The sequence below is a fragment of the Muscardinus avellanarius genome (genome assembly GCF_963383645.1).
Source record: "Muscardinus avellanarius genome assembly, chromosome: 16".
Lineage (NCBI taxonomy): Eukaryota > Metazoa > Chordata > Mammalia > Rodentia > Gliridae > Muscardinus > Muscardinus avellanarius.
The window spans coordinates 59779370-59791261 of NC_137802.1; the positions used below are offsets into that span (position 1 = coordinate 59779370).

At 48.2% G+C, this 11892-nt stretch overlaps 1 protein-coding gene across 2 annotated transcripts in view; it reads right to left on the minus strand.

Annotated features, from left to right (window-relative positions):
• BPTF (bromodomain PHD finger transcription factor) overlaps positions 1-11389 on the minus strand; it is a gene marked incomplete at both ends in the record, with an annotated part of 152889 nt that extends 141500 nt beyond the window's left edge. For both annotated transcript variants that reach the window (XM_080713422.1, XM_080713423.1), the window contains one exon: positions 10714-11389. In XM_080713422.1, the coding sequence (XP_080569548.1) occupies positions 10714-11389 (676 nt within the window). The remainder of the gene's footprint in view (positions 1-10713) is intronic.
• Positions 11390-11892: the final 503 nt, after the last annotated feature.

Sequence of the window (11892 nt, forward strand, 5' to 3'; positions counted from 1 at the left end):
TATAATCCCAGCATTTGGGAGGCTGAGACAGGAGGACCGCAGCCAGCCTCAGCTAGTGAGGCCCTTTACAACTTCAGTGAGATCCTGTTTAAAATAAAGAATAAAAAATGGGGCTGGGGGTGTAGCTTGGTGGTAGAATGCCCCAGGGCTCAACCCCAGTACCAAAACAAACAGAGAAAACAAAAATTTGAATCATGAGTCACTGCTAAGCTAGTGCTATATTATGAAACTGAGACTATAACCACTATAACCAGGAAATCAAAGAGAAGAGGAACCTAGAAGCTCCTTCCGGCAAGGGGCTAGGAACTGGCTAAGGAGCGGGGAGAGCCCTCGGCAGGCCCTGCTGCAGCAGTGTCGCCCAGACTGCTGCTCCTGCCAGCAGCCTCTCACCCTGGTATCCCCACCCAGGGGTCTGCGGACACAAAGAGGACACCAGAGTCTTGAGGACGAAAGAGAGGAGGACCTACTAGAAGAAACCAGCGAGCCTGGACTCAACCTCCCCATTCCTGCTGCACCCTATTTCCAAATACTCCCCTGGGCAGTTCCAGAAGAGCAAGCAGGTTTATCACTGCCAACACGGCCGGGCCTCGTTCCCACTCAGTCACACTGCCCGACATTTTAATAACTCGCCTTTTAATTCTCATGCTTAACCTCTTCAGGTGTTGATACCCCACTCATTTCCCTCATTATCTTTCTTTTCTTTTGGTAGTAGAGGAGAGCAGCCCTAGTGTGTGTGTGTGTGTGTGTTACTGGGGATGGAACTCAGGGGCCTTCTACCTCTTGACTACATTTCCAGACCTATTTTAAATTTTATTTGGAAACAGGGTCTCACTAAGTTGCTGGGAGCCTCACTAAGTAGCTGAGGCTGGCTTCGAACCTGTGCGATCCTCCTGTCTCAGTCTCCCAAGTACTGGGATTATAGAAGCGTGCACCACCACGCCCAGCTTCTTCTTCTTCTTTTTTTCTGTACAGGTGATGGAACCCAGGGGCATTCTACCTCTGATCTATACCCCCAGCCCTATTTTTTAGTCTTTACTTTGAAACAGGGTATCACTGAGTTGCAAAGAGCCTCACTAAGAAGCTAAGACTTCCAAATGCTGGGATGACAAGTGTGTGCCACCAAGTTTGGCTTTATTTTTTATTTTGAAACAGGGTTCACTACATTACCAAGTGCTAGCCTGGAGGAGCACTATGCCCGTCAAACGCACCATCTTTCCTACAGAGATCCACGTGATTCTTCCACTCTCACCGCTACACGGCTGGTGGATCAAGCCCAGAGAACGCTGAAGCACCTCCTGGACTGGTCTTCAGCCAGGGCTACAAGACCACCCAGATCCCACCAGCTACGGCACCCTCTTCCAATCCATCTGCAGGACACAAGCGCTGCTACACTTCCCTCGCATACCTCTGACATCACATCCCACTGCTTTCAAATCTTCTGATGGATTCCCAGTGACCAAAGCCCACAGGAGATCAACTCGGGAGAAACAGAGAAAGCTCCAGACCACCTCCCAGGTAATTCTCTCTGCTTGGGGGAAAGGCCAGGGCAGTGGCTTCCACAGTGTCTCTGTGAACTGATGTGGATGTTTCATGCTGGAGCTTGGTGCCGATGGGAATACAGCATATCCCTTAGGTATTGCAAGAACAAAAAATACCTGAGATCACCCATCTGGCCTAATCCTTACTCAACAGATGAGGGAGGAAAATACAATTGCTAAAGCCTGCTTCTCTATAAATTCCCGAGGCACACAATGGAGCTTTACAGTTTGCTTCCTATTCACATACTCTGCTCTTGTCAACAGAATCGCTTGCAACTGCCCACACTTACTATGGTATGGTTCATGTCCTGAGCTCCCTCTGTCCTTACAGTCCACAAGCACATCCAGGAAGCGGCCGCCCACACCAGCCCCTCAACAGGCTGTGGCCCCCCTCTGAATCCCCACTGCACTTCGCACCTCGCTTGTAGAATCAGAAGTTACATGTATACTGAGAAGTTATCTGGTTAACGCTGGTGGGAATAAATCTTACCAAACCAATGACAAATAGTTCCAGATGAATCTACGGCTCATTCATGGAATCTCTACCACTGATCTCCACTCTCGGAATCCTCAGAGGACATTAATCATTAAGTCTCCCAGGATAACACAAGGGTGTTTGCTTTCTGAAGTAATCAGAGGTTCCAGATTTCAAAACTGCAAGAACATATTCTCACAAGTCTCATACAAGTTAAATGCAAGAACTATTCTGTTTTGAGTATAACTTAATTTTTTCAAATTACCAAATATTTAATTTCAGAATGTTATAAGAACTTAAGCAAATGTCTATTCAAAACATTACTTTCTAGCTGGGTATGGTGGTGTATGCCTGTAATCCTAGTTCTTCAGAGGCTGAGACAAGAGGATTACAGATTCAAGGCCAGTCTCAGCAACTTAGTGTTTCAAAATAAAAAAGAAACTAGGCATGGTGGCACATGCTTGTAATCACAGTACTCGGGAGGCTGAGACTGGAGGAACACAGGTTCACAGACACTTTCTCAGCTACTTAGTGAGGCCCTCTGCAAATTAGTGGAACCCTATTTCAAAATAAAGAATAAAATATAGGCTAGGGGTGTAGTTCAGAGGTAGAATGCCCCTGGGTTCAATCACCAGTACAGAAAAAAAAATTTTTTTTTTATATAAAATAGGGCTGGGGCCAGAGCTCAGAGGCAGAATTCCCCTGAGTTCAATCCCCAGACCACAAAAATTAAAAAAAAAAATCTATACAATCCTCAAAGCTTTAGCAAAATATGCCCTGACTAAAATAAATCTAAATTTTAAAAATAAAAATAAAGGGGTGGGGGAGGGCACCAAGCACAGTCTAAATGTATACCATTTTCAATATGTTCCACTTATAAATAAAAGAAAAATAAATAAATTTTCTTTTTTCTTTTTTCTTTTTTTTTTTTTTTTGGTGGTACTGGGGTTCCTGGAAGCCCTTCTACCTCTGGGCTACACTCCCAGACCTATTTTATATATCTGAAACAGTGTCTCTTACGCCAGCGCGGCTGGCCTCGAACCTGCACGATCCTCCTGTCTCCGCCTCCCAAGCGCGGGGATTACAAGCGTGCGCCACCACGCCCGGCCAAATAAATTTAAAATAAATAAATAGGCCGAGTGTGGTGGCACACACTTGTAATCCCCGCACTTGGGAGACGGAGACAGGAGGATCAAGCAGGTTCGAAGCCAGCCGCGCAGGCTTAAGAGACCCTGTTTCCAAATAAAAATATATATAAAAAATAGGTTGGGAGTGTAGCCCGGAGGAAGAAGGGTTTCCAGGAACCCCAGTACCACCAAAAAACAAACAAAAATAAATAAATTAAATTAAATTAACAAAAGCTTTATTCAGCCAAATGTCTCCAGCATAAACAAAATGAGATGATTTCAGCCATTTGTGGTGGAGCATGCCTGTAATCCCAGCACTTGGGAGGCTGAGACAGGAAGATTGCAACCACAGCTACTTAGTGAGACACTGTATCAAAATAAATAAAAAATTGGGTAGAATGCCCCTGGGTTCAAGCCCCAGTATCACAACAAAAAACGACCACTAACCATGATCCTTAGGTCTCAGCTTCCTGAATGTTGGGATTGAAAGCACGAAGCAGTGCCACCATGCCCGGCTCCCTACAGTGATTTTTAGCATGTGAATACTTTAGGTATTCATTTACAATTTTTCTCTTTGAGCCAGGCACTGCAGCGCATTGCTTGTGATCCCAGCACTTGGAGGCTGAGACAACCTCAACTACTTAGTGAAGCCCTTTGCAGCAACTCAGTGAGACTCTGTTTCAAAATAAAAAATAAAAAATCGGGCTGGGGGTGTAGCTTGGAGGTAGAATGCCCCTGGGTTCCATACCAAGTACCGTAAAAAAAAAAAAAATTATATATATATATATATATATATATATATATATATATATATAGTATGTATTTTTTTAATCCTTGAAGAAAAATATTTAATCCCCAATAAATAAACTTTTAAACATCTATGACTTTAGCCGAGCGTGGTGGTGCACGATTGTAATCCCAGCATTTGGGAGGCTAAAACAGGAAGATCCAGGTTTGCAGACAGCCTCAGTTAATGCAATGAGACCCTGTTTCAAAATAAAAAATAGGGCCGGGCGTGGTGGCGCACGCTTGTAATCCCAGCATTCGGGAGGCTGAGACCTGAGAATCGTGGTTCGCAGAAAGCCTTAGCTACTTAGTGAGGCCCTCTGAAACTCAGTGAAACCCGGTTTAAAAATAAAAGAATAAAAAATAGGGCAGGGGCTGTAGCTCAGAGGTAAAATGCCTCTGGGTTCCATCCCCAGACCCTCAAAAAAAAAAAATAATAATAATAATAAAAAATAAAAAATAGGGTTAGGGGTATACTTGAAGGTAGGATGCCCCTTGATTCCATCCTCAGTATCTCAAAAAATAAAAAATAAATCTGTGGCCGGGTGTGGTGGCGCACGCTTGTAATCCCCGCGCTTGCGAGGTGGAGACAGGAGGATCGCGCAGGTTCGAAGCCAGCCCCGCTGGCTTAAGAGACGCTGTTTCCAAATAAAAAAGTATAAAAATAGGTCTGGGAGTACAGCCCAGAGGTAGAAGGGCTTCCAGGAACCCCAGTACCACCAAAAATATAAAAAATAAAAATAAATAAATAAAAAATAAACCTGTGCCTTTAGCAATGTCAATGTCTTATAATAATTATATTAATTACATCAATAATTAATTGCATCAATAATTATATTAATTACAAATTAATCAATGAATAGATGAATGGTGTGTGTGTGTGTGTGTGTGTGTGTGTGTGTGTGTGTACAGTTTCTTTAACTGGGGACAGAGGCTAATTAATGGAATTCTACTTCAAAGCTACACCCCAGCTGTGTTTTATTTTTTATTTTTAAACAGGTTCAGCCAGGCATGGTGGTACACGCTTGTAATCCCAGTACTTGGGAAGCTGAGACAGAAGGATTGCAAGTAAAGCTGGGCGTGGTGGCACATGCTTGTAATCCCAGCGCTTGGGAGGCTGAGACAGGAGGATCGCACAGGTTCGAAGCCAGCCTCGGCTACTTAATGAGGCTCTCAGCAACTTTGTGAGACCCTGTTTCCAAATAAAATATAAAATAGGTCTGGGAGTGTAGCCCGAAGGTAAAAAGCCTCTGGGTACAAAGCCAGCCTCAGCAATTTATTGAGACCCTGTTTCAAAATAAAAAGTAAACTGGGCATGGTGACATATGCTTCTAATCCCAGTACATAGGAGGCTAAGACAGGATATCTCAAGTCTATGGACAGCATCGGCTACTTAGTGAGGTCCCCCACAACTTAGTGAGACCCTGTTTCAAAATAAAGAATAAAAAATAGGGCTGGGAGCCAGGCGTGGTGGTATGCTCTTGTAATCCCAGCATTTGGGAGGTTCAGACAGGAGGATCACGGTTGTGGCCAGCCTCAGCTACTATTTAGTGAAGCCCTTTGCAACTGAGACCCTATTTCAAAATACAGAATAAAAAATAGAGCTGGGGGTGTAGCTTGGAGGTAGAATCCCCAGAACCACAAAACATACATACATACATACATACATACATACATACATACATACAGCCGGGTGTGGCGGAGCACAATTGTAATCCCAGATTGTAATTCTAGCACTCTGGAGGCTGAGATCAGAGAATCAGAGTTCACAGACAGTCTCAGCTACTTAGTAAGGTCCTCTACAACTTAGTGAGACCCTGTTTCAAAATAAAGAATGGAGCCGGGGGATGGTGGCACACACTTATAATCCCAGCATTCAGGAGGCTGAAACAGGAAGATCATGGTTTGTGGACAGTCTCAGCTACTTAGTGAGGCCCTTTGCAACTCAGTGAGACCCTGTTTCAAATAAAGAATAAAATATAGGGCTGGGGGTGTTGCTTGAAGGTAGAATGCCCCTGAGTTCCACCTCTAGTACCAAAAAGAATAAAAAAAAATAGGGCAGGGGGTGTAGCTTGAAGGTCAAATACCCCTGAGTTCCATCCCCAGACCCACAAAATAAAGACAGATAAAAAGACTAAAAAAATAGCTTGGAGTGTAACTGGCTCTAGGCTCCATCCCCCATACCACAAAAAATTAAACAAATAAAAATAAAAATAAATGGACTACAGTTGTAGTTTGGAGGTAGAATGCCTCTAGGTTCAATCCCCAGGACCACAAAACAAAAACAAAAAAAATTAAAAACCTGTGATCCTACTGTCTCAGCCTCCCAAGTACTAGGATTATAGGCATGTACCACCATGCTCAACTTGGGTAATTTCTTATAGTATGAATTAAATGTTAGTACTTACACTAACATTCTTAACTAGAAAAACTAACTGGTTCTAAATTATGAATGATGTATATTCTTTCTTAGTCTGACAGTACAGAAGAATTCATATCCCCCCAATTATGTTTCTTTATCGCTCTTGGGATATCTTAAACCATACACACATAGAGAGATTTACCTGACAGCCTTCCTCCCAGGAAGTACAGACAATAAAACTAATGAAACTAGTACTCAGTCTAAATAATCCATTCCCCGGCACTGTTATTCTAGGCAAGTGGCATATTCTAAAAGATCAGAACATAAAATGGAGCATCCATTTTAGTGTGTGTGTGTGTGTGTGTGTGTGTGTGTGTGTGTGTGTGTGTCTGGGGATGGAACCCAGAGGCATTTGATCTCTGAGCTATACCCTCTGCCCAATTTTTTACTCTTTATTTTGAAACAGGGTCTCAATGAGTTGCAGAGGGCCTTACTAAATTGCTGAGATTGTCCGCGAACCGCGATCCTCGGGTCTCAGCCTCCCAAATGCTGGGATCACAAGCGTGCGTCACCATGCCCGGCTTGGAGCATCCTTTTTACTATAATCTTTAAAAATAATGTGTTTCACAAGGCAAAATCAAGCAGGGCGTGGTGATGCACAATCCCAGCACTCCGGAGGCTGAGGCTGGAGGATTGCGGTTCCGGGACAGCCTCAGCTACTTAGTGAGGCCCTCCACAATTTAGTGAGACCCTGTTTCAAATTAAAGAATAAAAACTAAGAAGGGGCCGGGCGGGGTGGCACACGCTTGTAATCCCCGCGCTTGGGAGGCAGAGACAGGAGGATAGCACAGGTTCGAGGCCAGCCGCGCTGGCTTAGGAGACCCTGTTTCCAAAAATAAAATAGGTCTGGGAGTGTAGCCCGGAGATAGATGGGCTTCCAGGAACCCCAGTACCACCAAAAAAAAAAAAAAAACTAAGAAGGGCGTGGTGGCCCATGCTTGTAATCCCTGCGCTTGGGAAGCTGAGACAGGAGGATCGCACAGGTTCAAAGTCAGCCTCAGCTACTTAGTGAGGCTCTCAGCAACTTAGTGAGACCCTGTTTCCAAATAAAGTATAAAATAGGTCTGGGAGTATGGCCCGGAGGTAGAAAGCCTCTGGGTTCCACCCCCAGTACCACCAAAAAAAAAATAAAAATAAAAAAAATAAAAACTAGGGCAAGGGGTGTAGCTTGGAGGTCGAATGCTCCTGGATTCTATCCCCAGACCGGGGGGGGGGGGGGGGGGGGGGGACTAAAAATCATCCAGGTAACTCCACATCCAATTAAGAAAGGAAAATGGTTATATAAAATAGGAAGAAGCTCAAACTGGGAGTGGTGGCGCACACTAATAATCTCAGCATTTGGGAGGCTGTGACAGGATGATCTTGGTTCAAGGCCAGCCTCCATTACTTAGCCAGGCTCTTTGCAACTCAGTGAAACCCTGTTTCAAAATAAAGAATAATACCGGGCATGGTGGCGCAGGCTAGTAATCCCCATGCTTGGGAGGCGGAGACAGGAGGATAGACAGGAGGATTGCATAGGTTCCAAGCCAGCCTCTCTGGCTTAAGAGACCCTGTTTCCAAACAAAAAAGTATAAAAATAGGTCTGGGAGTGTAACCCGGAGGTAGAAGGGTTTCCAGGAACCCCAGTACCACAAAAAAAATAAAGAAAAATAAAGAATAAGAGCCAGGCTGTAGTGGTACATACTTGTAATCCCAGCATTTGGGTAGCCTCAGCTACTTGGTGAGGCCCTCTGCAAACTTAGTGAGATACTGTTTCAAAATAAAGAGTAAAAGGGCAGGAAATCAAATGCCCCTGGATTCCATCCCCAGACCCTCAAAAATAAATAAATAAATAAATAAATAAGAGTCAGGAGTGGTGGTGCACGCTTGTAATCCCAGCATTTGGGAGGCTGGGACTGGAGGATCTCAGTTCAGGGACAGCCTCATCTACTTAGTGAGGCCCCGAGCAACTTAGTGAGACCCTGTTTCAAAATTAAGAATAAAGCCGGGTTGGGCGTTGTGGCGCACGCTTGTTATCCCCGCGCTTGGGAGGCTGAGACAGGAGGATCGCACAGGTTCAAAGCCAGCCTCAGCTACTTAGTGAGACCCTGTTTCCAAAAAATATATAAAATAGCTCTGGGAGTATAGCCTGGAGGTAGAAAGCCTCTAGCTTCCACCCCTAGTACCACCACACACACACACACACAAAAGAAAAAAAAAAAAAAAGAATAAAGCCGGGTGTAGTGGCGCACACTTGTAATCCCAGAATTTGGGAGACTGAGACCAGAGGACAGTATTAGATGCTGAGGGTATAAGATCAATACCTTCCCTAGAAGTTATTAATTTTATATAAACATAGGAAAATCATACACAAGGTAGTCTACAAGTGTCATTCAGAAAAACAAAATATCGTAGAAATATCATAAATATGTGAGTTTTTTTTTTTAAAGGAAGCCCAACCAAACTAATTTAATTCAGCATATGCAAAACCATCAACCCTAAAGACTATCTGCTAGGCCTCCTAGTAGTTAGAGCTCACCTGCTCCACCAAAATGGCTCAATTCTAACTTGAAAAACACTCCTCTGGCACAAGGAATTCAGTCTCCACGTTGCAATCCCAGGCTTTCGGTACAAGGACCAACATAAGGTTTCTTATGGTAAGACCTACTATATAAAAGATGTATTAAAACTAACTTGGCAAGCAGTGAAAACTTGCACACAGTCCCTTCCACACAAGACAAACACCTGCCACTTGATCTGTTCCCTTCACTGTCCGTGTCAGTCTCTCCCCACATCAAGACGGACAACCATTCTCACTGTCAGGCAAAAGAAATTACCTGACTTCACTTGATGTTAGGCCTCTAAATGGGTTTATATCTGGCTTTAGGCCCATATTTCTCCCAATAAGAATTTACACATTTATTAAAAACTGAGACATTTAAGCTTAGCCATTTCTACTACCCCAGTCTCTTTGGAAATGACATGACAGACATTAATTGCTTTTCTTGATATACTCGTACTTCCTCATAAACTTTATAAACTGCTCTTAAAACCAGATTTCAATGGAGTCAATCCAAAACTGGGGGTGGTGGCGCACGCGTGTAATCCCAGCACTGGGGAGGCTGAGACCAGAGGAGAGTGGTTCCTGGACAGCCTCAGCTACTTAATGCAACTCAGTGAGACCCTGTTTCAAAATAAAAGAATAAACAACAGGGATGGGGGTGTAGCTTGGAGGTAGAATGCCCCTGGGTTCCATCCCCAGGACTCCAAAAACAAAACAAAACAAAACAAAAACAATTGTAGTCAGTCCAGGTTACAAAAATATACAGGAAAAAAACTCACAGGTTGTTGCTGCAAGTTTTGGGTTTTTTCACAATTTAGTGAAGTGCAACTATGGATTTAATACAAAGCAGTAACTGTGAGTGTTTTTTAAAAATGCATCTCCGCACCAGACTGGAGACACGTTCTGTGAGAAACCAGGAGAAAAGAATTCACAGGAGAAAATTCATTACACCACCAGGGAAGCCTTTTCCATCAGAAATAAACATGAAAAGAAAAGAGTCTTTTTGCAAAAAAATCTAATACCTTTGCTTGTAACTTCAAAAAGTTCAGCAAATCCGCCTGGATGAGGAGCTATACACATCTTCTGCAACAGGTGCCAAGAAACTTGCGTTTCCCAAACAAAGCAGAAGGGGGGTAGGATGCAGTTCCGGGGGTGGGCTGGGGGGGCTGCATTTTATCTTAGATTTAACCCAAATGATTGTGAATTGGACGGATTACCAAATTTGGTTCGGTTTTCTGCTTTGCTTTGTAACCTGCCATTTACCAGCAACTGTTGCACGCACCCATTAGCGCTTGAAAAAAATACTAACACTCACGCAGGACCAGATAAGGCTCCCCTACTAACCCAACCGATGTTTCCTTGACACAGTTTTAAAACCGCAGCGGCCAGGAGTGGAAAGGGAAGCCTGTCTGGCGTGCGTGCGTGCGTGCGTGTGTGAGTGCCACAAACTGTCTAAACCCCCCCGTTCTCTTTCAGGAACAGATAGTAAAAAATCTCCAAGAGGCCACATTAGAAATGCAAAGAGCTCTGCCAAACAAGAGGCTCCTTTCATTTCCCAAAAGCCCACGCCAAAACCAGGAGAGAAAAACGAACGCGAGGCATGTGCGTGTGCCAAAGTTTCACCGCACTGGCACAAATGTTGAAGAGGGGCAGGGGGGGAGCGGCGGGAGGCCGGGGTGCGGGAGAGACACACCAGCGAGCGGGCGAGCGTGCGGCCTGCCACCGGCAACAATGCAATCTCCATTTTGAACAATGCGCCTCTTTCCTCCCGCAAACGCGGCTGCCGTCCCCCCGTCCCTCCCCGGGCCCGCGGCGGGCGGCACCTGGCGTGCTGCTGTAGGTGCTGTGGCTCCTGAAGCTGCTCTCCGTGCAGTAGCTGGCGTCGTCGTCGTCGTCCTCCATCTCCTCCGGGTAGTCGGAGTCCTCGTCGTCCTCCTCCATCTCGTCCTCCTCGTCGTCCGCCGAGTCCTGGGTCTCGTCGGCGTCGCCGTCCTCCTCGTCGTCCTCCTCCTCCTCCGAGACCATGTCCTCCTCGTCGTCGTCCTCCTCGCTCTCGTGGTCGTCGTACACCACTTTGCTGGCGGCGCGGCGCGGGGCGGCCCGGCCCGGGTGTCCGCCGCCCCCGCCCCCCGGCCGGCCGCCCCCGCCCCCCCGGCCGCCCCGGCCCGGGCCGCCGCCGGAGCCGGAGCCGGAGCCGGAGCCGGAGCCGGAGCCCGCGCCCGCGCCCGCGCCCGAGCCGGCGGGCGGCGGCTTCCTGCGGCCGCCGCGGGGCGAGCCGAGCCGCGGCTTGGGCGCCACCTCCGCCTGGGCGGCGGCCCAGCGGCCCCGGCTGCTGCCGCGGTGGCGCGAGCGCAGCCCCCCGATGGGCCCGGCGGCGGCGGCGGGCGGCGGCGGCGGCGGCGGCGGCGGCGGCGGCGGCGGGGGCGGCGGGGCCGGGGCGCAGCGCTCCGCCGCGGGCGCCGCGGGCTGCTTGGGCGGCCTGCCCCGCCGGCCCCTCATGGCGGCGGGCGGCGGGGGCGCGGGCGGGCGGGCGCGGGCGGGCGGGCGGGGGGCGCCGGGGGCGGCGGCGGGGGGGGCCGGGCCGGAGGAAGCGGGCGGAGGGAGAAGCTCAGTCCGAATGGCTGGGGCCCCGCTCCGGATCGCCTCCAGCCGCCATCTTGTTTCTTCCCTCTCGCTCGGTGACTGGGGGAACCGACCGCGGCCGCAGGCCCGGAGCGCGGTCACGTGGGCTGCGCGCCGACGAGCCGGGCCGCGGCGCTGCGGGCGGCGGCCGCCAGGGGGCGCGCGGGAGCGCCGCGGGCCGGCGGGGCGGGGCGGGGCGGGGCGGGGCGGGCAGCGCGGACCCTGGCCGACAGGTGCCGGGAGCCGCGCGACCCCCGCCCCCGGGGGGCCCTGCCCCACCCTCGCAGGGAACTCTGCTGCTCTTCCAGCGCGCCCAAAGAGTGTCTCGGAGCGGGACCCCGAGCGACCCAGGGAACCGGTGGGGGGGGGCGGGGAAGCGA